General features: G+C 35.5%; 1 protein-coding gene across 8 annotated transcripts in view; it reads left to right on the top strand.

Annotated features, from left to right (window-relative positions):
- ZZZ3 (zinc finger ZZ-type containing 3) overlaps positions 1-26,349 on the top strand; it is a 61,650-nt gene that overhangs the window by 20,494 nt on the left and 14,807 nt on the right. For 5 of the 8 annotated variants that reach the window (XM_034063574.1, XM_034063573.1, XM_034063569.1 and 2 more), the window contains exons 2-5: positions 4,920-5,076; positions 8,020-9,581; positions 24,584-24,758; positions 26,137-26,284. In XM_034063574.1, the coding sequence (XP_033919465.1) occupies positions 8,071-9,581; positions 24,584-24,758; positions 26,137-26,284 (1,834 nt within the window). In that variant the 5' untranslated portion in view covers positions 4,920-5,076; positions 8,020-8,070. The remainder of the gene's footprint in view (positions 1-4,919; positions 5,077-8,019; positions 9,582-24,583; positions 24,759-26,136; positions 26,285-26,349) is intronic. The other 3 variants (XM_034063577.1, XM_034063576.1, XM_034063575.1) reach the window with 1 other exon arrangement.

Here is a 26,349-nt window from a genome sequence, read left to right as displayed (position 1 = left end):
CATTTTTTTTACAGAAGATGATCTCATTCAGAAGTTGTCTTCTGTTCTGTTTTGCTTTTTCCCTCATATGAAAGAATATGTTTGTTTGACCTGTTGAACCCACCTATTTTAAGGAAGAAAGTTGAACTATCTGTCTGGTTCTTTGCCAGTTTCAGTTTGCGGTAAAGCATCTCCCTTGCTACTTTGCTTTTAAAACCTGTTGATATTTTTTTCCTACTGTTGTAAATTTTTCCTTGTTCTTTATTTTATTTCATTTTGCTATCCTTGTATATAAGATAAATATAAGTAGTCCCATGCTGATGATCCGTATTTTGACCATATGTAGTATAATATTACAGGTCACTGAAATCTCAGACAAATTCCAGATCATAGAGCCTCATAACTTATTTATTTTTACTTTTATTGTGTTTAAACTTTCATTGTAGCTTCAAGCTGCTTATTGGTATGTATTACTTCAAGTAAGATCTTCATAGTGTCTTTTGATGGAGGTTATTTCTATCACTTGAAAGTATTGCTTATTTTTATGTAATGTAAAATCAGAAAAATACAGTGTCTTCTTCAGAAAACTGGTTTCTTGCTAATGTAGTTATGCTAAGCTCAGTATGTGTGGGAAGAGATGCTGGCATACTCTACATGTGATAGACTGGTGAATATAATTTGTTAAGTGGAATTCATCCTTAATTTAGTAATACCACTTTGTTAGGAAGTGGTATGCTTTATATGTGGAGATAAACCTAAGTCCTAATAATCTGTGCAGGTCCTCTTGTATTGAGAGGTTCTTTTTTTTTTTTTTTGTCTTGGGAAACTGCTTTTGTAAGGGATTAGATTCTGTTTACATAAATAGGTTCTGCAGTCTTCACTTTACATGAGACACTTTCCATTTTTAAAAATGTAGTGTTAAATAACATACTACTGCTCTGCAGAGAATTTTAAGAATTGCTATTTTATACCACAGAGATACGCCAGTTTTATTTATTAGCTTAAGTCATCTAGTAATAACACATATAAGCAGCACTATGCATGCTTTTAGTGTATAAGATCTAATTGGTTTTCTTTTTCCTGTGTCACTGAAATAATGTGGTCTGGAATGTATAGCTGGTAAGGTAATGGTGTGATGATCAGGGTATATCCAGGCAATCAGAACACAAAAGCTTGTCCAGGATACCTTTGGTGTAATTCTCTGTGGAAAATGCAAAACCAGAAGATGTAATTTCATGCCTGCTGCCCCTGTGGGCCATGGCGTTGAGCATCTATGAGGTCCTGCTAATGATCAGATATTGTGTGCATGCATGCTTAGTGTGTGGATGCAGTGATTGCTTACAAGTTTATGACGTGCTCATAATAGATGGTAATGACAAACAGGAGATTCATGATAAATGTTATGCTTTTTCTTTGTTAAACCATTAAGACTGAATTACAGATACAGGGTCAGGTCAGGCTCAGGTTTTGTCAACACTGATGATAACTGTTTCTGAAGTCATTTTTGGTATTTACTGCAATATGGAACTAGAGAGTGGTACTGCTGTCAGGCATCTACAGTTGTAGTATCTGAACATTGGAAGGCTTTAATCTTTATCACCATGCGCTGTTATCATTAAGCATGAATGGAAACTGTTAGATGAGACTCAGAAGAACAGGAAGAGAATAGATTGTTTCACTTCAATAAGATTGTGATTCAGTATACTCTAGGTGAGATGAAGAAACTGTTGGCTTGTGGAAGGCTGTAGCTGTTGTCCATTTTCATAAAGCAGTGACATCAAATAACTTGGAGACTTCTGTTGCAGGAGTTTGCGTCCCCCCTTACTCCACCTTTTTCTTTGTTGATATTGTATGTAATATTAAGATACTCATCCTAAGTACCATATATGTATATAAGTATGAGGTATCTATCTATCTATCTATCTATATATATATAAAGCATCACCACATAATTAGAGTAGAGGCTTCCATTGCTTTGGTGCTTTCAGGTCCTGTATGCTGGTATACCCAGTATGTTTATATACTGACCTCTTTTCTTTACATTTATAGCTTAGGGACACATCGGATGTACTGTTATCTGTGTACATTTTTCTTAATTCTGGGCTTCCTTTAAACAATCATTTTTTTTTACTTGGTTCCCAGATAGCCAGTACTGGTTTAACTCATTGAAGAAATAGGTTATTCTGTGTATTTAGGGAAGCAGTTGCCTCTTTCTGCTGTCTTTTACTCCTAATCTCCATCTCTGTAAATTTATTTCCTTGTTGCTAGATGTTTTCACACACACAGCTCAACAGTCACTATCTTCTGGTTAAGTTAAATAAAAATTCTAGTGTACTTGATGACCATGGTGTGTATCAGTAGAGTTCAGTTACAGCTGTGCAGTGCTTTAAGGGTTCTCAGGTGCTAAACTGCATACCCTAAAACTCCATCCTGTGCTGGCATCAAATTCTTGCTTATATGTGAAATGTATGACAGTTTTTGTGAAGCAGCCAAACTTCAGTCTAACTCTGAAGAAGTTCCATAGTGATTAACGTACAACCATTCCCTGTAAGGTGTCAGTATCAATGCTCTCTGACTTTCTTATGAAGGTATTTCCCCTCAGGAGACAAATCAGAGTCGCTTTCTCACTTCAAAGCTTTGTCTCTGCATTACATTCTACTTTCACCTCTTGAGTTCTTGGTATATTGGGCTTTGCAAACCAGCCATTTTGCTTCTTAGCTGATTCTTTCTCTTCAAACTTTTGAGTATTGGAATACTCCTTTGTTAATTGTTGATGTGGCTTTCTGAAGAACTGCTTAGACCTAAAATTGCGTTTAGTTTTCATTGCTCTTCTTGTTCTAACTCATAAATATCTTGTAAAATGAGCAGTGTTCAAAACGATTAATTACTCTTCCATTGGATTTTTCTGCCGTGGGAGATGTGGTTGTCCTAGTTGTAAAAAAAAACATCGTAATGGGTTACGAAATGTAAAGAAATAGTAGTTTATTTTGGAGACATTTTTTTCCAAGGAAACTTCTGGGAGGTAAAACTTTATTTCCCCCACTGTGATTTCTCCTCTTGTGATATTGTTCTTTTTGTTGTTTCTAAAACACGCTTGCATTTCCTAAAGGTGACTAGGCACAGCAGAGGTTCTGTCTTTCCTGCTGTGAGTAAAATCAGGTTGTTTTGGAGATGAAATGTACAAATCTGAGGAAAAATGTTACAGTTTCAGCCATTTCTGAAACAGCTTGTGTGAATGTTCTTTACTGATGGAATGGTAAAATAATAAAAATTTTTGATATTAAGCGTCCTTCTGATTGCATCACTGTTACATTTTGGTTTTGGCTCTTTCTGTATCTTATTTTACCAAAGTTACTGTGCTATGGGATTTTTATTAAAGTGTGTTTAATTTTTGCAAAAATCTCTGTCAGGATATCTCTTTACTTTTGGTACATACATATGTCTTTCCTGTCAGTTAAGGGGAACTGTAGGAAAGCCAACAATACAGGTTTAACTGACTGAGAGTGTACCTGAATATTAGCAACAGAAAGAACTTGATGACAAGGGGGACACAGGCTGAAATGATATTGGAGCTCTTTGTGGAGTTCATCTCTCACTTTCTGGTTCCATTTGTGGTATGGCTAAGTAGCAGCTGGACCTTTTTGCTCATTTCCATTCACCTCCATTCACCATTTACATCTTGCATGTTCACCTGTTTTTCCTGGCCTTCTTATTTTTCTACTCTTTATATGTGTTTTATTATGACAGATCTCTGCAGTTTGTTGAATTAAGAAATTCCACTGAATAATTGAAATCTAATTTGATTTAGTTATCCATATAATTTATGATGCTTCATGTAACATCATCGTAGAAACATCTTTTATTATTGAATTTCACTGTAACTAGATATAATCCATCTCCTCATTTAGCTCAGTTTATGTTTTGAATTGTCAACTTAAATGGGGTTTGTTTTCTTCTCTCATGAGTATGAAATCCTGAGTACTTGAAAATAAGGCATCGTCCAAAGGCTTTGGCATATATAATCTAAATTTAATAACAGTGTAGAAAGAAAAATGTGGACAAACCTGTCAGCTCTGGTTATGCATCATGAATTTTTAAATTGTCAATATAAAACTAAGTTCACTTTTGTGAAGTCAACAGGTTATGAAGAAAGATTCAGTAATCACTATTCTGTAGAGATTTATGGTACCTTCACAGTGCTAGATGTTTGTACGTTACATGCTATTCCTAGTATGTTTTTTCAAGTAATAGCTGTTGGGAATGGGCACTGGTGCTTAGACTGCAAACAGCTGAAAGCTTCGCATGGCTTTTGGATCCATAGATCTGTTTCTGTCTTTTAGCATCAAAACTCGTTCACTTCCATTGTATAGCAGATAGAATACATTGCTTTGCTTAGATGAAGAATAGGGTTAATGTGAACTCAGGAAATCATTTCACTACTATTGTGTAGATGAAGGTTATTTAGGGATTTGCAGCCAGTGTAAATTTTGAGTTGTTGTCAACTGATTAAAATTAAATAGCAGAACTAATTGTTTTTCACTGTGTATCTAATTATAAAACATACTTGACAATGCATTTCATAATTTGTTAGTTGCAATAATATCATTCACTACGTGGTTTTTTTGTGTCTGGTCAAGTATTTTCTGAGGTTTGAACACCCTAAGACATGGCTCTCGGCCACGAATTCATTTGTTTGCACATCTTTAGTATGATACAGTGAATCTCTTCTAAATAATGAAGAAGGATATTTTGCATTTGAAACCTGAATTAGCATTTTGCATTCTTAATTACTTTGCAGCGTTACTGTTCTTTATGTAGGACACTTGTAAAATTGCTAATTGCTTCTTTAAAAAGCTGTTGCTGTTTATATGTCCTGTTGCAGTCTCTTTAATAATTAATAAATAATTTAAATGTTGATGCCTTTGTCTCTTTCCCAACAGTTTTCAAAGTCTTGTTAATGTGATGGCATAAACTAGTTAAAAGGCATTTGGATTGCATCATGGATATCGCCAGTGGTCATTGATATTATTTGAGTGGCGCAGTAAGAGTCTGCTGTATGAAATGTCAGAAGTCTGTATTTCTTCTAGTTTTGCAATGGTAAGTTTTTTACATTTTGTGCTAAGTAAATAATAACTTAAACTTGCTATGTAAGGTATATTTCTTTAGAAAGTAACATACCAGCAAGTCAGTAATGATTTCTATCTTATGTATTGCTTCTCATGCCTGTAGAGTTCAGCAGTAATTACCAAAGTGTACATTTGGTTTAACTTACTTTATTGGTATCCATTTGAAATGTAAGTTACTCATCCTTAACGTGTGCTGGCCTTAGAACAACCTAAGTGAAATGGAATATCTAAATGACCCTGTTTTTCATGTTTGGGCTCATCCCCAAATGAGATCACTTTTCAGAAGGTATTAAATGTGGGTGGTGTTGTGGTTTAACCCCAGCCAGCAACTAAGCATCAGACAGCTGCTTGCTTCTTGCCCTCAGTGGGATGAGGGAGAGAATCAGAACAGTAAAACTGAGAACAAACTTGTGGGTTGATTAAGACAGTTTAATAGGTAAAGCAAAAGCCACGTGAGCAAGCAAAGCAAACCAGGGCATTAATTTACCATTTCCCATGGGCAAGCAGGTGTTCAGCCATCTCCAGGAAAGCAGCACTCCATCACACATAAAGGTTATTTGGGAAGACAAAACACCTTAACTCTGAAGGCTTCCCGCTTCTTCCTTCTTTCCCCACCTTTGTATGCTGTGCATGATGTCATATGGTATGGAATATCCTTTCAGTGAGTTGGGGTCAGCTGTCTGGCTGTGTCTCCTCCCAACCTTTTGTGCATCCCCAACCTAACTGTGGGCAGTGTGAGAGGCAGAAAAAACCTTCGCTCTGTGTAAGCAGTGCTCAGGAACAATGAAAACATATTGTTTCCAGCATGAATCCAAACCAAAGCCCCATACCAGCTCCTAGAAACTAGAAAATTACCCTAGCCAAAACCAGCACGTGTGTAAAAGGGGAGAACATACAAGCAAGTTTATTTGTGGGGAAAGAGGTATTAACAACTGTTACAGACTACATAGCTACCTGGGCGGTTTTCTCTCTTCAGCTCAGCTACTGGTGTTTTGCTCATTTGCTGTTTGCCATATTATTTATATTTTTTCTTAAGACAGAGTTCACTGAACATGTCACACTTTGTTCTGTGTTGTTAGTTTTAAATGGACAGAAGGGAAGTTTGTACTACAGTTCTTTACCTGTATTTTCAGGAATAAAAACAGTGTGGCTTTCCAGGCATCTGTGAAAGGCAGCAGAAATACCTACCAAGCAGGAAGGTTGTAGCAGCGCAAATATAGCGCAGTTTTGCAACATCTAAAATTTCTGCTTTGTAACTGCCTTTCTGTGGTGTGGTGTCTTACACAGTTGTATCTAGAACTATATCAAGCAGTGCTTCTAGGATATGTTACTTTTGTTAAGAAATACTACTTGCCTTATGAATACCTAAACAGAGACAGTATAGCAGTTACTGCTAATTGCTTAAGAGATGTACTGGTCTTGTCTCATTCTGTCTGTTCTGCTCTAGGACCATCTGATGCCTAAGTAGTAAATTTGTTAGAATTTATACTCTCTCCGTTCCTCCCCTCTTTCTGAAGATGCAAAATGAAATTAAATTTGTCATTTTCAGCCTTTCTAAATAAAATGTAAAAGGCTTGATTCTGTATTTAAAATTTAAAGACTTCACATCATGTCAATTGAACAGGTTTGTATAATCTGAAATTTGGATAGATGGAAAAGTATATCATTATGTACAAATGTGAATCTATTCATCATGGATATTGTGAAAGGTTGGTGGTGGTACTCAGTCTGAAACGTTGATTTTTTTAAAGATGAAATGAATAGAAGGGTAAGACTGAACTGATTTCTCTTAAAAATGTTATTTTGAGATTGGACAAATTGAGTACTCCTACATTTCACCCTGAAATCTGAAATACAGACACTGAAACTGGAGAGTGTTGAGAGAGAACTGTTTTAAACTTAGCTTTGAGTCTTAATGAACTTAAATCTGATGTAGGTGATGATTCATCTCACCAACTGTATGAAAAGTTTTGACATGGAGAAGGCTTGGGAAACAGCCTTCTAGTACTTCAGAAGAGACTACCGAGAAGATAGAGCCAGGCAGTGACGTAAATGATGCAAAAATAGGGGAGATCCCTCCTGGGTGTAAGAAAAAATGTTCACTGTAATGATAGTTAAACACTGGGACAGGTTGCCCAGAGAAGCTGTGGAATATCTGTACTTGGAGGTTTTCAAGACCCAGCTGGACAATGTCCTATGAAACTAAATGTGAGTTTAGGCCTGATGCTTGTTCGAGCAGGAGGTTGGACTAAATTGCCTCCCAGAGTCCTGTCCAACTTGAATGATTTTATGTTTCCAATTCAGGCATTTTGTTTTATTTGATTTTTACTATTAATGACTGTAACTAGTTTTTACTGTTGTGATTTATTTATTTTTAGTGCCCTGTTAAGAGTTGCAGTTCTGTTTTGTTACACGAGTGATCTGGTTTTGTTTGAAGCAACAATTGAGCAAGCAAATATGATTTTAATGATTTCCTACTTCATGTGTGAAGCCATGTAACTGGAAATTGTGGGATATTAGGAATGTGATTTGATACCTCTCATTTGACCAGACAAACTTAAATAATAATACCAATGCATTATATCATATGTACAATACATAAAAATGGTATTTTAGGAACTGGAGCCTAGCTGGAACATTCCACTCTTACATAAAGCTTAACTATGGACAACATTCACATACAAGTACTAAAGTCCAAACAACCACAAATACCAAGTCAGCTACTTTGTAGCTTAGATGGAAAACTTTTTTAATGCCCTAAAGAAATACCACAGAAAGAAGTGGTATTAATACGTTGCATAGGCATGTTCAGTTTTGCGTTAGATACATTTGTGACAATGTATTCTTCAGATTTTCTATGTCTGTAGGTGTTGAAGTATTTTTTTTCTGATTGTTTTGTTTACATTTTTTGAAGGTTTCCCAATGAGTGGAGCATGATGAACATACTTTAGGGACTTGCCATAGTATGGCTACTTCTCGATCTACTCGTGTTACAAGATCTACAGTGGGTTTAAATGGTTTGGATGAAAACTTTTGTGGTAGAACATTAAGAAACCGTAGTATTGCTCATCCAGAGGAAGTTTCACCTCATCCTCAAATACGGTCAAGGTCACCAAAGAAGAGGCCAGAGTCTTTGCAAACTCAGAAAGGCAGTAACGGTGGAAGAACTACTGATTTGAAACAACAGAGTGCTCGAGAGTCATGGGTGAGCCCTAGAAAAAGAGGGCTGTCTACATCTGAAAAAGATAATGTTGATAAGCAAACTGTGGAAAATTGTGAGAAAAAACAAGCAGAACCTGTTTCACCAGTTTTGAAAAGACTTAAGCGTTGTCTACGCTCAGAGGCACCCAACAGTTCAGAAGAAGACTTGCCTGCTAAAACAGAGAAGGAACCATTGGAGCATAAAAGCTTAGTGTCGGACAATGATGCAGTCTCTACAGGGACTAAGCGAGCTTGCCGATGTCTTATATTGGATGATTGTGACAAAAGGGAAGTTAAAAAGGTGAATGTCTGTGCAGAAGGATTTAATAATTCTGCAATAGTTGATGAGATTGGAGGCTATCAGACTGTCAATGGAGTTGGTGAGAGAGACTCAAATTCTCTTAACTGTGATGACTGTCAGCTTGATGGGAACACTAAGCAAAACAATGCTGGTTCCTGTACACCCAAGGACAAAACAGTAGCAGAAAATGGAAACTCATTTGCCCATTCTTCATTGTTGCTTAACAGCAGCAAGGAGGACAGTGTTGTAGACCATTATGTGCCTTGCACAAACTCTCAAGAACAGGTAAAGTTAGAGGACCACAAAATAATAAATGACTGTTTGCCTGAGGAACATGCTACTCAGGCATATGAGCCAGCTACAGGGTCCTTTTCTGAAATCCAGTCATCTTTGTTAAGGGATTCGGAGGAGGAGGTAGATGTTGTAGGAGATAGTAGTGCCTCTAAGGAACAGTGTGCTGAAAACACCAATAGCAACCCGAATACTCATCATGACAGTGCATCGATCTCAGGTGAACCTGAACCACATTCTTCAGTGCTGGACTGTGTTTCAGCTCCAGTGACATCCATGTCAGAACTTCAAGAACACAGATACACATTGAGAACTTCACCACGAAGGGCTACCCCTGCCAGAAGTAGCCCTACTAAAAATAACTCTCCTTGTAGAGAAAATGGACAGGTTGAGGAAAATAATCTTAGTCCCACTGAAAAGAATGTACCTGTAGGTATTAATAATATCAATGGATCTCCCCAAAAGTCTGAAGAAATTAAACAGAATGAAAAAGAGAGAAATGGTAATACGGGAGATCATGGGAATGATGGACTAAGAAAGCCACTTTCTGAGGCTAAGCTTGTTGCTGGATATGTACCATCTGCCAAAGAGAGTGCCAACATCCACACTGCAGAGGATGATGAGGAAGAGCCTGATGTGTATTACTTTGAATCAGATCATGTGGCATTGAAACACAACAAAGAGTATGTGTAACTATGGTAACCATGAATTCTGCTTTTGTTTCTTACCAAGAATATATAAATCAATAAGTATGTAAAGTACTTTCATGAAAACTTAAGTGTTTTATAATTTTAATACGCTACAGTCTTCATTTTTCTTCCTTGTTTCTACCTCAAACGAAATTAAACAATTTAATATGCAGTATGGTACAGCAATGTGGTTTATATGTTTCTAGCAATATGAATTCTTTAGCCAGAACTTTTTTTTTTAACACATCTGTTATGTCTTTTCTCAAAAAAAAATATCTGGAAGCAAAACCAAAGGAATTATAACCCTTACTGAGAGGTCAGTTATTTTTCAGCACATCCAAGAGGCACAGCACATATAGTTTACAAAATTATCATTCTGTTTTACATAGAATTTAAGTTTAGATACCTATTTTCAGAGTGTAATGGGAAAGACTTAACATTATTGTGTTAAGGAAACTAAATTGATCAAATGCAGCAATTTGAGAACTTTCTCCAGAGTAAATTTTGTCTACATTGCTGTTGATATTAGTCAAATGTAAATATCTACATGTTTATTATTAGAAAAGAGCATGAACTTGGTTTTGTATTTATCATCTAAATGTCTGTAAGTAGAACGGTTGGATTGTATGTTTGTGGTAACTGAAAAAGATTCCCGAAAGCAAAGGTCAGTTTTCTCAAGGAAGGAAGTTTACATGGAGAAAATTTTTCTTCACATGATAGATGGGGCCACAGTTTCTATTGCAGAGTCTTTGTAATGCTGTTTTGACCTCTGTGTTTTACAGTTTAGTAGATGCTCTACATCTTGTGAGTACTGAAAGGCCAAATACAGATGATCTTGAGGTTTTTGCATATGAAGAGTTAAACCACTGTTTGTAGTTTCTGTATATGATCCAGCACAGTTGTAGTGGATATGGGGCACAAGGCACAGATGATCGTTTAATTCAGCAGAAGTTTGACTGGAGTTTTTTGGTATTAGAGTTGCATTATTTTTTGAATGAAATTTGGTTCAGTATTGGATATTAATAAATTAATTTAATTGGAGAAAATTGTAAATTAGAGCATGGTTCCAACAAACTATGATTTCAAAATAATGAACAAATATTTGCAGCTTCAGCCTTGAGCCCAAAGTGTATGCACGCTTTTCCTGGTAGATAGAAGATTGCTGTTTCCTGAATTATAAATGGGGGAAAAATAGACTGTTGTCTTCTTATGATTTTTAGATTATTTTGTATCTGTGTGTAGCATGACTTTTCTAGTTATGTTACTACAAAGATACATTAGCAATGTATGTTTTTGGGCAGGAGGTTTAGTATTTATTAGGGAAAGAACAATAAAGATCATATCAGATTTTTAGAAGTAGCCTGAATTTTTACTTATTTCAAATTAAACTTGTCTGAAATCCATAGTTTTGAAAGATCAAAATCTGCAGTTGAGCGTAAGTGCTGTAAAAAGGAACAACAAAACAGGTTTTGGTGGGGTTTTGGGTGGGTTTTTTTTTAACCTATTCTTACACTTAAACACAGCTCTGAAATGTCCTTGAGGAATTTCAGGAACTAGTGTTTGTTTAGTTAAGTTTTGACATACACAATTGCTCTGAAGATACTAGCCTGTTTGTGAGAGTTTGTTGGGAAGCTTTTGAAATTGCAACTAGAACTTGGTGGCTTGCTGGTAACTTGCTGCATGAATGTAGAATTCAAGAAATAATTACTATTATTTTTATCCTATCTTACATCTTACTGATTTTGGGTGCCAAAAAAAAGTAAAAGCTAGAATTCTCTTCTAGATCAAGACAGAATAATTTCTACTCTTCAGAAGGGAAGCATGCTCCCAGAAGTAGTGTGTGTGTACATATATATAAATGGGAAATTGTGTGCAGTCTTTAGTAGTTTATTTTTTGAAGAAAATAAATCTAGAATTCTGATGGTTCCTGTTGGTAGTAGGATCCTTCTAAACAACTTAAGTTTGTATTTTGGTATTTGAGTGCACTTGTCCTTTACCTGAAACTTCATAGTTCAAGAGTTAATCAAATACAGTGCACTACAGCCTTTTCAAATTCTAAAAATACCAAGGTTCAGTAGAGGATACTTGTAATTTACATGTTACAGTTCTTGAACAGTGTCTTAATTATACCTTTGTTTAATCTCATTTGGTGCTTATTGTCTAAAAATGTTAAACTTAAAATGAAAAAGATTTTAGCAGAAATATTTTCCCTGATTAGTCAGATGCAAAGAATTTCAGGGTTCCTCTGTGTCAGGTAATGGCTATTTGCTTTGCCTGTTACATATTTCTGGCTGTGCAAAATATGCTGATCTGCTCATCAGATCTTCAAATGATGCACAGCTTTGGTTTTCTGTGCTTCATCAGTCTGTGATTAAACTCGTCTTGATGAATGATTATTCTCTCTGGTTTATGTTTCTGCTCTCTTTTAAACGCAAATTCGGAGAGACATTAGCATCTTGGCTAAGTTGAGGAGGCAGGTTTCTCAAAGAAGGCATTAGTATCATTCTTTAGATGTTCCACAGCAGGAAAAAAAAAGCTATATTCCTCTCTGTTGTATAAGCAATTTGATATGTCTGTAAACTTACATTATTTCTTGTTACATTACATAGCTTGATGACATACACATTCATACAGCTGATTTTCATTCTCCAAGAAATTATTGTAGCATTGGTAAAGTATGAATATGCCGAAGCTTTCAACAGCTGTTGATAAGGATTTCCATAAGGAAAACAACTAAATGTATATTGTGTCATTTTTGTATGAGCTTTGTTGCTTTTTGACTGCTGTCCTGTTTAAACAACATTCATATATTGGTATTTCTGGGTAAACTGGATGATATATTAGGAAAAATAGTCATCACATGAAGCAAATTATGGAATATTATTATTAAGAGAGAAGGCTGAAATGATGGATGATCCACAGCCTCTGTAATAAAATAGATCTCTCCTACAAAGACACATCTGAGATCTCTAAACAGAAATTTTATTGCGACATAGACACTCATGTAGATAATAACAGGCTGATCTGGGAGACTGTGTAATTGTAAAGTATTGCTAATTTTTCTGTTATTGCACACATAATTTGAAGTTTTTTATATTATGATTCCTCTCAGGAAAATATGGTTTAGTGCATATTTGGGAAATGTGCTTGTATGTTCTAGCTTAGAAACCTTTGTGTTTTCTCTTGGGATACTTTCATAAAAACTGAACTTGTTGATTTTAATCTTTTTACACTGCTTAATTTTATATGCTGTGCTTAATGTTTTGCATATGTCTTTTCTCAGGAGTTTCCCATATCTCTGTACTGTGTCTTTTTATAATTTAATTCTTTGAGTGCAGTAGCTTACTTTAATTTTTTATGCTATGCAGTATTTTATTCTCAGTACATTTCCCCCTTTGCCCAGTGTTTCATTTAGTGCCTCTTTTTTTTGTTCTTCTCTTTCTGTCTTTGGAGATTTTCAGTGTTTGGCAGGTGTTAAGTTGCAAGAGGAGAAATATTTTATTTAACACTTACCTCTGAGGTCTAGATGAAATTGTAATTGAGAAATTGAGTCTTCATATGCATATAATGCAGTATACAGGGTGTTTCTGGCGTCTTGTAAACTGTGGTTAGCTTTGCAGGAACCATGTAGGCCTGGAGGTAAGCTCACTGAAATGCAAGAATTGCACATTAGCACTTGCCTACAGGCATTCAGCTGCTAGAGTTAGGACCTTGCATTTGTTCAGTAGATTCCGTAGATAGGTATTTTCATACATCTTTAATTTCATTTATTACTTTATAATATTAAAAATAGTAATAGCTGTACTGACATCTAAACTGAAGACAGATTAAAATGAAATATTATAATACATGTCTTTAAAACACAGTCTTGTGAATTCTTACCTAGTGTGGGCTGTCTTATTGCAGAGGCCTTGGGGACAAAGGGCCATGTAGGATTATGCAGTCAGATTTAATACAGTATTGACAATTCATAGTAATAATGTTTTTGGGTGCACTTTTAATGTTGTATGAATGTGAGAAAGAAAAGAAACATCTGTGGAATTTCCTGTGATATTTTGTATTTCATTCTGTCTCAAATGTTTCTGCCTAATGAATCAGATTGAAACAGTTTCCCATAAAAGTTATTGCATGTGCCTTGTTAGAGTAGGTTCTGGTACACCTTGCTGTACCACTTACTTGAGAAGTGCCTTAAACAGACTCTTCTTAGAGTGTAACTGTAATGTAATCTTGTAGCAGTCTTTTTCACTAAGGTGAACTTCTAGTTTTACCCAGCACCATATTTTTTTCCTTAACTGATGACAACTACTATTAAAAATTAAAACACTTTTTATTAATATATTTTTAAGATAAAATCTCCATGTCTAGTATATTTGGGGCAAGAATAAAAATACATCAGTTTTGTAATTTATCCCCATATATTCAGATCTGTGTCCCAGAGTTATGGTCAAATTTATCACACAGTATGGATTTATTGCACAGATAAGTCAGATAATCTAGTCTTTCTTTGTCAGCTAACTAGGAGTAGCCAATATTGTAGAATAAATTATCTTCCTATATTATTTTTAAGGACAGATTTGTCTTATTTTTTATGAGACACAGAGCTTTAGTCTGAGAAGACTTTGATTCTCACATTGTAGTAAATGGAATTGATATAAATCAAGTTACTTTTTGTAGTAGCAGTTTTAATCCATACTGGGATCAGAAATACGAGTTGGCAAGTAATTTATAAACATGTAACCTCTGAGTACTTCAGATAATGTCATGAATATAGAAGAATTGAGGAAGTACACATTTTTAGTGTTGAGGAATAATAGAAGTTAATAACTTTAAAAAAGCATATGTGCCATAGATATTAGATTCAGTTCACCCTTTGTTCCACACAAGAGTGGTGTGACCTACATTGATACTATTAAAACATGTTAGTGTAGTTGGCATATTTTTAAGAAATATAAGAAATCTTGGCTATATTTTCCGTGAGCTTAAAGTATTGTGTATTTTGAGAATTTTGTTACTGCTAACATTATTATTTTGTCATGTTTAATAAGATTATTTCTGTGTATAAATACTTATCAGTGGAAGAGTTACAAGTGACACAAAATTATTGCAGGACTGAAGATTAAGGTTTAGTTAAGAGTATTTTTGTAATTATAGAATCATGTACATAGAGTTCATAATTTGCAAGAGAGAATGCCTTGGGCATGTGCTGCATCTTTTCTCTCTCTAGTAATAGGCTTAACTCTAGGAGCCTTTAAATGTCAAGTACATTTGTCAAATTCATTTTTCCTTCTTGAGCATAGTTATCTTGCTGTCAACCACAGCACAATCCCAGTGAACAGCACTATCAAACACAGTGTGATTCTCGTTTAAATAATGCCTCCTGTGGAAAGCAAAGCCTCATTTCCTATGGATTTGTGTCCTTTGCTCCTTGAAGTCTTTTCACTCCTGATGTGCCTGATACCTGCTTTTCTTCTCCTGCCTGTGCTTTCACCTTCAAGAGTCCTCTGTTGCAGCATCCTGTGGTGATCCAGAGTGTGAGCTGTCCAGTGCAGAGCCGCTTCTGTGCTGGCTGGCTTGGTTGCACTATGTGTGGGTGCTGACCTGAGAATATGAGGAGTAATAGTTGAATTCTGCTTGCCTTTTTCTTGTGGAAACAGTAGTTATGGTCTCTCACTGTTTCCAAACTGCCAGTTTTTAGAGAACCTATGGGATTTTAACTTTTCTCTCAGAGTTCTTTGATTAACATGAATCAAAAATCATAACTTCCAGGGGGAAATGCAGAAATTTAAGGAGAAAAAACCCCGAAAGAAGCTCCAAAAACAAAACCACAAACAAAACCCCCAAAAGCCTAAACAAAACCTAAAACAACAAACCCCACAAATTCACTGTGTTAATACAGAAAAAAGGAAGAAAGTTATTTTTCTACCTCTTGTTTTGGAAATGCATACAATTTCTAAAGATCCTTATTTGTGAATTCATCTAAACTGGAAAATTAAGTTTTAGTAAATACTAAAAATGTTTTCAATGTGTAGGAAATACACTGGGGAAAATAGTTGTTTGTTTTTTTTTTTAAATCTTTGGTAATTCATGGTCCTAATTTAAAAAGAGAGAAAACCAAGGAAAGGTGGGGTCATACTCTTTTCCCCTGGCACAAGGGAGAATAACACTCTGGCTGTGTTTTTGGCAATGCACACAAAGGATGCTTAGCAAAGGCAGAAGTGGTGGAGTATGGTTATGCCAACATAAGGTGTACCTGGTGGGACAAGGAATAATTTATATTATCATAGCTGCCTATTTGGTAGGGAGGTACATACATTTCACTAGAATACTACTAAGTGTAGTGATGCCACCAAGAAAACAAGAGCATAGTGACTGGCAGGTGCTATGAGAATGCAACTATCTTTACTCTTCAGTTTTAACTAAAGTAGCTTGAACATACTCCATTACCAGACGAAATATTTGTTGTAATCTTACATGACATTTTGATAGCATCTCCATTATGAGCTGCAAAACTGACTGGCAGTATCTTTTAGAAAGGAATTTTATGAGCAGTGTGTATTAATGGTTTAGTCTCAACAGTAAGTTCTAATCAAGATACATGTTTCTGTAGTACATAGAAAGTACTTAAACTATTTTGAGAGGAGGACAGATCCTACTTTCAGGTTTCCTTTAAATTTTATTCTTGCTGGGAGTAGCCATCTGATTCTTCAATTTTTCAGCATTGCACATCTTTCTTTGCTTTGTGTAGTTCAAGGTGAAGATATGCTGTTATTTTGTGTAACACTCTTTTGGAAGTTCTATGTTTCCTAGGCCAAAGACCAAACATGTGCCTGCCCATGGATTATTATCATAGTGAGTGCTAATAAAACCAGACATTTTTCTAATTCTCCTTCCTCTTCTTTAGAAAAAAAAAAAAAAAGATTAAGTAAATGTTTCTTTGTATTGCTGTTGGAGCATTCAGTTTCTCGTGATTGCACATCATGTTCTTGTAATCCAGTTAGAGTCTTCAGATATTAGTCACAGAATACTTGAGGGGATATGCTGATTGCTTCCTAAGGCAAGAATATACACCTGAACTAACTGGGGGGGTTCTTCCTCGGGTTTTAGTAAAAATCTTTGTAAACTAACATAGAGTGTGTTGAAGGAATACAGTAATCAGTGGTGTCAACTTTCTCCAGTTGTTTTGTCCAGAGGATTTCTGTGCAGTTGGTCAGTTTCATGGTAATATAGGTTGCTCCTGTTTTGTCTTTGGAAGAAAGCCTCTCCTGAATGATTTCTTCCCCCAGCATCTTCTTAGAGAAATGTCTAAGTGGAGATACTGGAGGAATCTGTGGTGTTTTCTCTCAGTAAGGGAATTAGGACCATTACAATTAGAGATGAGGAGAAAGAGTTGAGGATGTGCTGTCAGTCTGTCTTTCTGTGCCCTTTGTGAAGAAAATAATTTTGCTGCCACTTCATCATGTCACTACAAGCCCTGAAAATAGAGGGATGACAGGGACCTATATCTTCTTTCCTACTAAATGTCACTGTCCCGCAGGCAAATACTTTACAAATTGCTGTTCAAGGAAGCTCAAAAAGCTATATTAAAACGTGTTAACTGGAGGAGGACTGATGGATGATGTTTTAACCTTTCACGTTGACAAGACTAAACAAGTTGCACATTTGTTTAGAGACACAGAGACCTAATTGCTACTAAAATTTTTGAAAACTTGTTGGAAATGTGGGTGTTTGGTAAAAGTGCTTTTGTACAGCTAGTATTAAATCCTGCTGAGGGCGATGGACAGCTCTTGACAAGAATGAAGCCTGTAGAAGTGTCTGAGTGGGTGTTCTGTTTCTGGGACAGAGTTAAGGATTTAAAAAGAAAGGGGCATCACACATTTGTAACCAATAAAGTACCAGTAAGATGCTTGAAATACGAAGTTTGGAGCTGTGAAAGTTAGAAGGAAGGTGAAAATAGAGTGGAAAATGGCTTTTTTGTATCCAGGTAAAAGACTACAGAAGGGTTTCCTGGTTTGGTTGAGGGTTTGTTGTTTCTTTTAACAGGTTTTGGCTTAGTTCTGGTGTGGGGTTTTTTTGTTTGTTTGAAGTAGGGGTGTGTTACCGCCTGAGGCTGGTATTTGGAAACAGTGAGTTTGTTCTGTTACTGGTGGGGTAGACTTGGAGAAGCCGCTTAATGTACACTTTAGTTGTTTCATGTATAAAATGGAGGTACAGTTTAATTATTTATGTGTCTTGGAAGTCTTTTAGAAGCATGTTAAATATGGATAGAGAAAGTACAGTAAATTGCAGTATGTGTAAAGAGGTTAAGCTAGATTGGAAAATGATTTCATAATGAGTGGCTGAATTGACTATAAGTCGATTACCTTGGTCATAGTATCTAAACATTAGATAAGCAAAAAGCTACCATATGCAGCTTTATTTAGGCAAAGGTGTTTTTATAAGTCCTATCAGGACTTGGTATATGCTCTTACTGATTATGCCCTTAAACTCTTTTCTGTTTCTGAAGGGAGATAAGGGAAGGACCACTCTTTTATCACTGTCTTCTGCTTCCTTGTTGCTGTCATGTGTGTTCTACAAATTTAGCATTGAATCCCAGCACTGCTTCCTAGTGCAGGAACAGATTTATTGAAATCGCTGGTGCACATCAAAATAATTTGTGAGCAGCTAGACAGTGTCAAAATTACTGTGTCATGGCACTGGCAAAGATCTCAGGCCAAGTTTAAAAGCTGGAAGCATTATCTGGTATTTCTGAACTGAAATGAACAAACAAAACCCAAACCAAAACATTTATTTGCAATTAGAAGTTTATGTTTGATCTGATTTACAGATTTCTTCAGGAAGCCAGTTTCTTACTACAGCTGGTTTAACTCGGGAATTTGAACTGCCATTAATGTTTCCCTTTTCCTGCAGTAATTTGCAGTCTTACAACATATTTATTATAATCTTTTCTTATAAGAAAACTAATAAGGGATTTCTTTTCTGAATCGCTGTTGGTAGATGAAAATCCGAAGTGGTAAATGACTAAGTGTAGGAGAGCATGTTTTAATCTGTACTTTGCCAGAGTGCCAGTAGATGGCAATAAAACAAAGACTTGCTCAAGCCGCCTTTTTGCTGATATGTACCGATTTTGTGTCACTGCTCTTGGAAATACAGAAAAAAAATTTGCTTTAAAATTGATATTTTTTCTATATATATATTAGCCATGTTCTGTATGAGACACTTAAATCCTACCTGCACAAGAAATAATTGATATTTCTAATACAGAGTTTAAATTATGGTACACGCATTTTAACCTTCTGATACACAAAATTGGTGTTGTGATACTTTTTATCATACTGTGAACTCTAGAACTGTAGAAGTGCATTTATTTTGGGAGGGGAAAGTGATCACCACCAGCTGCACAGCATTTTATCAGCTGAGAGGATAAATCACTTCTTTTTTGTTAGGCGTCAAGATGCACACCTTTGCGTGATACTAAATGGTAATTGTAAGACAAGTATAGTTGACAAAGTAGCTTTTTTATTTCAAGTAATTTTTGTGAGTATCCAGACAATAAATTATAGGGAATGCTGTGTGCTGATTTTTATGATACAAATCAGAAATAATTTCTTGCAACAGTTTTCCATTGTTAATGCGTCACCTTTGTCACCTGCTAGCTTTGTAAGACTGTATTATATGCTGCTAACCTTTTACAAAAACATCAAGTAGAGTTGCATTAGTGATCTAACAATAGTTAATATTTAAGTAATATTTCATTAGGGACTGTAGTGATAGGACAAGGGGTAACGGGTTCAAACTTAAACAGCAGAGGTTTAGATTGGATATAAGGAAGAAATTCTTTACTGTTAGGGTGGTGAGGTGCTGGAATGGGTTGCTCAGGGAGGTAGTGAATGCTCCATCCCTGGCGGTGTTCAAGGCCAGGCTGGATGAAGCCTTGGATTACATGGTTTAGTGTGAGGTGTCCCTGCCCATGGCCAGAGGGGTTGGAACTAGATGATCTTAAGGTCCTTTCCAGCCCTAACTATTCTATGATTCTATGATAAGTAAGGGAAAAATTATTGTGATAACAATGCAAGTATCTTAAAATCATATGTGGTTCATGCTAGAAGAAAGTAATAAACATTTAGCTATGTGTCTATAAGACTAAATACTATGTGAAAATTTGAGGCAAAGTTGTATGAGCTCATATATGTGTATGTGTAAATGAGAATGTTCATTTTATCAATATTTCAAAGGTGATTACATAAGGTTGAAAAAGATGAAATAAGGACTAAACTTTGGACTGGCAAGGACCTCCTTCCATTTATTTTCTTTGAGGGGAGAGTAGAAGTAATACTGTTGTTTCCAAGTCTCTAGCTTTAAGGAACTAAGTTGGAATATTAGATAAAGAAAGTCCAACAACATTGCCCAGGAGTGTTTTGAGATACCTCTTGATAATTTCAAATTTATGCATAAGTTTACTTTGGATAAAGACATGCAACATAAAAATTCTTTTTTATGAATTAAACCAGTGGCAGAAACTTTCTCACGTGTTCTGAAGAATGTTTGAGATTAAGACTTTGTAGGGGGCTTATATTTAGGGGAAGCTTGACATTTTTGTGGTGTTTGGTGAATGTAACCAACAGCCACTTTTATGTCTGTTCCTTATATTGTTCAACAAGACAGAAGTGATGCTTCACATTTAAGTAGTGCAATTTAACTGGAAACCTTAGCTTTATTTCATCCATTGATTTGAATTAGCTCCCTGAAAGTTTTGATTCCATATATACCTAGTAAGTTCTAAATCTCATTGTTAGCTCCCAAAGAAAAATTTGTTAGCAAAGAAAATAAAATCTGTGATGTACCTATGGGTACATAGATCTGAAAATGTAAATACTGTTATCACAAGATTGGAAAAAATGGGAGGAAAAGGCATCTTGAAAGTAGGTCTCAGAAAACTATAGCAAAGTGGAAATGGGTCTCATTAAAGTACTAGCTACACTATTTTCAAGCTTTATCATAGATGAGAGCAGGCCGCTGTGTCCCTAATCACTATTAGAACAAGGCTCATGGAAATTAATAGTGTAATAACTAATTGTGTATGGCAGGACTTCCAGAAATGTGGCTCTGCTATGTCGTAATTACTTTATGGAGCAATCTAAAAGTGTGGAGTAATTATTGCTGGAGCAGAACTACTGAATCAGCAGGAATCCTTGCTCATCAGTATCAGTCTTAAAGAAGTGGCTTTTGTTTTTTAAATATTGATCCCTCAAAACCCCATGTTAATCAGGGTCTTTCAGCATAGAGATTCTGAAACTGTTTCTGTACTATACTAAACTACTGAAGTGTTCATCTGGAAGATTCCTGGCAGTTAATATGATTTAAGAAATTACAAGAGTGTTCCAGTACTGGGATTGTGGAAACACAAAATTGCATTCTGTAGAATGAAAGTTTTCTTTCAAAGAAAACTGCTTCGGGTTTTGAATGTGCTAACAATTTAGTAATTAGAACTGAGAAAAGTGTAACTTCTGTCAGTGTAGAAGATATGACTGACTGTGAGTTTACTCAGATTATGCAGTTTTAGTTGGATGAGTTTGTTTTGGCAGAGGAAAGGAGATAGTTTTCCTTGGTAATTCCTTACAGATCTTTCAGAAAAAAAGTTACGTAACTGTAGCTGGGTAATTTGGAGATTGCTCTTTGTGCATCCATTGAAGGATGGAACCAGTTTTGTTTTTAGTGAACAGGGTCTCAGTTACTTTCTTTTTATCTTCATTAGGCTTTTTAAAGTTTGGGGGATGTTAGCACAACTGCAGAAGGTAGTTTGAGTCGTAATTGTTGTGTTTATTTACAAAGAACCTTGGAAGATGTACAGTAAAATTGTTAGCCATGATTTTTTTCTTTTTTTTTATATAGTCCTGGAAATTATGCAGTCTGTTGCTTAATGCACCATAAGTATTATGTTACTGCTTGAGGCTGAGAAGCCAGAACAGACAGAGGCTTCAAGAAAGTGCTCAACATGTGTGTTGTTATTTGGCTTACTGCTTTTTCAGAGAAATACTTGGCTTTGTTACAGTCATGTAGGGCCAGAGAACTAAAAGCCTGTAAAAACATGTGAAAACAGTAGTGGTTCAAAACTTAAAAGAACATATGTGGCCATATTATAAGACAGTGAGTTGAAAAGTCGTGTTGGAATTTAAAAGGCATGCAGTGGTTTGGAGAGAATACAGCAAATCTGAAGCACCTGAATATGGACTGTGCATTTCAGGATTAGTATTTTCATTTTCTTGGCAGTGTAAGACCCCAAAATGCACATTTTGGTGCATTTCAGTACTTCTGATACTCATTTGATAAAATTGCAGTCTTTTTCCTGGGTTTCAGAATACATTCATTTGTATGAACTGAAAATATATGTTAAAGTAAATAGCTCCAAGATAATACTTCAGCAGAGTTAAAAAGAGCGCCAGGAAATGTTTTTGTCTGAACAGTTTGTTCAAAACCCCCCTCTTCTCTCTTGAATTATTTCATTATAATAGTGCTATATAGGCACAGATCAACATCACAAGACATGGTTTTGAATGATTCTTACATTTTTCCAGTATTATATGTATGTCCATGAAGACCAGAGGTATCTTTTCTGAACCCTTTGTGTTCAAGTCAGTGATTGCTTTGGTGAGGTCACATGAGTGTTTTAATGAGGAAAGTAGTTGGAGTTGAGTGTTCTTGTTTGGTTTGTTACTTCTCCCAAAATGCATTTTCTCCTCTTTCCATTCAGATGTAATTATTTAAGGCCACTTCATCTGAATGATTTCTTCCTCCACTTTACACATGATTATCATCATTAAATTAGTATTTAATCTTAATCGCCAACATTTGGTTGCCTTCTTTCTTTTATGTATGTAAATGTTTTAAATGAAATTATTTTCTTTCAATTTCATTTGTAAAAGCAATCATTGAAATATAATTTGAATAAATGAAATAAAATGGCTCAAGAAAAGAAAGACAGGTATTTAATGAACATCATCTTAAATGCAGATATTTTTGCACGCTACTGAAGCCTTTGTTATCATGACTAGAGATAATTCCAAAGTCTTGTATAGGAGTTCTGCCACCTGCTGATAGAGAAAGGCTTTCTGTTGTCCGGGTTAAATCATCTCCCCTGATACCATTAAGCTCTTCTGTGTTGTTACAGCTGCATCTACACCAAACGTGTTAGCAGCCTGCCTGTATTTCATATTTCTGGAGCATGCAAGGCAGGCTTCTGCCACTTCTGTCCACTAGAGCATGGACAGATCCTGCCCGGCAGAAAGCTGAGCAACAGTCTGTTGGTAATAACTAAGATATTTATTCCACATGTGGCGGCGTTCCTGTAAGCCTGTAGCACCGATCTGTGGTTTTGTCTCAGGCCAGTTTTGATGTGCCATTACTATGTTCCTAAGTTATTTCTGGGTTCATTTTTCACCGGTTCAAGAATAGTCCCAATAATTATCTTCCTTTACGTGAAGTTATTTTGTTTAGAAGAAACTGGAGCACAGCTTCTGGTACTGAAAATGTTCCTCTACTGTTCCAATATCAATGGCCTGTTTAACAAGCATTTTAGGTCTTAATTGCATATAAAATTGAACATGTGCAGACAAATTTAAATAATAATAAGTTCATAATTGTATCCTACTGTTTTTTAAATGAGTTCAGTATTTTTGTTTCAAATTTGAGAACATACAGCTATATTTTATGTTTCCAAATATTATAGTTGAGTGGAAAGAAAATTACCCTTTTTCATGGGGAGGCAGCAGTTTAATGTCTAGGTAGGAACTTCAGTATTTGATGGTAGAAAGCCTGTATTTTGCCCTCAGGCTGTTTACATCCCTCCACTTAAAGCCTTACCCAATTACCAATGCAGTAAATTGAAAAACTTTCATTAGCTCAATAACCTCTGGATCTTTTCTGTAATACATGTGGAATTCATTGTGTTAGGCTTGTCTTTATTTAAGCAATAAGGGAATAGAAAGAAAATTTACTGTAGTATTAAATAGATCTTATCTGTTTTTATTATACATTAGGTTGCATTTTGTGCTGGACTAATATACAGTTATAATATTAAATGACAGAAAATGTGAATGAAAAAGGTTGATATACAGTAATTTGCAACAGAGGGCCATAGGTGACTATATGATTCAGAAACTGAAGTGGGCAACTCTAAGTTTAAAGCTAATAAAAGGTATTAAATGCACTTACCCATTTTTAATGGCTGTGTAACAATATAGTGTGATTTCCTGACTCAGCTTTATAGAAAACAGTTTGAGAAATGTACATTATTGGGTAAGGTATGATAGTCACATCAGTGACTCTTGAATGTATCTGTTAAATAGACAGTCAAGATTGTGTGTGAATCTGAGACAGCAGGTTTGAGGGAAGGCTCACATTTTCATTTAACTTACATATTTTTAGAGGACTCTGTTTTGTATGTATTTATTTTGCAAATTACTTATTCCTTGGTTTATTGTTATATTTTATAAATGATTCTCATATTCTGTTCCAAGGTGAGGCTTCTGTGAATGATAGATGCAGTTTCTAAGCCATTCCTGTCCACCCTGTGGGTGGTTGAGTGAAATGTTAAAATTCTATGGTAGAGTCATTTGTATTGGGTAGAAGGAACCTGATTTTTGAAGTCAAAGAGACTTTCCAAGCAAAGCTTGTTGGTCATAGCTTTTGAGAATATGAATAGGTTGTCCCTGGTACCATACTATTCTAGCTAGTGTAGAATTTAAATTTAAAAGGAATCTCTGGGGTTTTTTTTTTGTTTGTTTGTTTGGTTTGTTGTTTTTTTTACTGGGTTTATATAAACTCATTACTTCTCAAAATAGACTTGATATATTTTTTATGTCATTCAGTAAAAATGTCTGTGAACTGTTTCAGATAAGCTATGAAATGTGGTAGATGCTAGCAGGTAATCATGCCTAGTATTTAGATGGGGGGTGGTGTCACTTTTAAAGATGAACTTAGTGAGACATTTTCCCTTGTAGTTATCAGAGACTGTTACAGACGATTGCTGTACTCGAGGCTCAACGTACTCAAGCAGTTCAAGACCTTGAAAGTTTAGGCAGACACCAGAGAGAAGCGCTGAAAGATCCTATTGGATTTGTGGAAAGACTCCAGAAGAAGGTATTTCAATGGGCTTTACTTAAGTCTTACTTTGAGGTTGGTTGTGGTTTTGTTTTTTTTTTTTTTGTAAATAACTAGTAATGCATCAGCTATAGAAATCAGAGTTCTGTATATACTTGCATAAACATTGAGTTTAAAATTCTTTATCTGCTGAGCAAATGTTGTTCTTTGTTTTCTTATTAAATCTGTAAGACCTAGGTATTCAGTGATTTTATTAAATATGCTTTCATTCCTTTTTTTGGTATGTAGAAATGTAACCTTTATATTTCTAATTGTAGTTTAGGAATTTTAGGCATTTCAATGTAGAGGTGACTGGAAATAATTAATAGGAAAGGATCATCAAGAATTCATAACTCTCATTAGAGAAAGTTAAATGTTGTGCTGTGACTGTAATTTGATAGGGTATGTTTTGAAGAGCAGGAAATATAGTTCATAACTTGAAGCCAAAATGAACACTAGAAAACATACCTGAGTTCTGGATAACATAGTAGAACATTGAGGAGCATTAATTTTGATAAGGAAACATTTTATTTTCAAGCTTGAATAAAAACTAGCAACAGGGATACTGAAAAATGCTTAAAGTTTGAATACTTTCTTGCTGCCACATTTACCAGTGGCAAACGTGCTTGACCTTCTAGTCTAGTAGCAACATGTTGTATTTCAGTGAAGCCTAAGTAGGTATTTTATGGTGCTCTTCCTCTAAGTTTGTTGACACCGAGGTTTAAAGAGAGGTCTATATCAGACCATTGGTTTCAGGAGTTGTCTTTCTATTAGATTTTGAGATGAGTTAATAGCATGCATGATGTTATAGTGTTCCGTTTGATAATCATTGTGCAGGGAAATACTAATGATTGTTGAAAGTATGTGGTGTATTTTTGTCTCTAAACCAAAAGAGGGTTGATCTTGAAATAAAGTGCTGAGTTTTGCAACAGCTGTGTTCTAGTCAGAAGACAACAAAATCAGTGTAAAATACAGGTTAGGTTTATCAGATGGTAAAACTCAGAATCCTACAATTTCCTGTATTAAAAAAGGTAGAGATCCTGGGCAAGCAATATGTTTAAACAAAACAAAAGATAGACAGCAACAGGATTTGGAAGTCATAATGTAGTTGAATGACTGACAAGTCAGCTGATTTCAGCTGTGAAATACATGCTTTAAAGATTTATGCTCAATAAGCCATCATTGACCGTGCCGCTGCATATTGTGTATGCACTGTTGTGTATTATTTTTGAAAGATACCTTCTTCAAAAGACTGTGTGCTGCATGGCACTTGAAAAATTCCTATTTTAAATTCTCCTGTTAGCTAAAAAGCAGTATCAGGTTTTCATAACCTTTCAGGATTTGTAGTTTTATGTTTGGATAGACAGCAGCTGCATTAAATATTGCTTTTCATTTCTTATTCTTGTTTTTTCAGGTTGATATGGGTCTTCCATATCCTCAGAGAGTTGTTCAGCTCCCTGAGATTGCCTGGGACCAATACACCACTAGCCTTGGAAATTTTGAGAGGGAATTTAAAAACAGAAAACGTAACAGTAGGAGAGTAAAGCTGATTTTTGACAAAGGTAAAAGGAAAGTAGGCATATGTTATAAGAAGACAGTGACTAGTGTGGAGGTTTAGTAATTCCTT

This window comes from Melopsittacus undulatus, chromosome 6, assembly GCF_012275295.1.
Source record: "Melopsittacus undulatus isolate bMelUnd1 chromosome 6, bMelUnd1.mat.Z, whole genome shotgun sequence".
NCBI classification, from domain to species: Eukaryota; Metazoa; Chordata; class Aves; order Psittaciformes; family Psittaculidae; genus Melopsittacus; species Melopsittacus undulatus.
The sequence above is the reverse complement of the archived record's forward strand: the minus strand, read 5'-3'. Positions and strand labels throughout refer to the sequence as shown.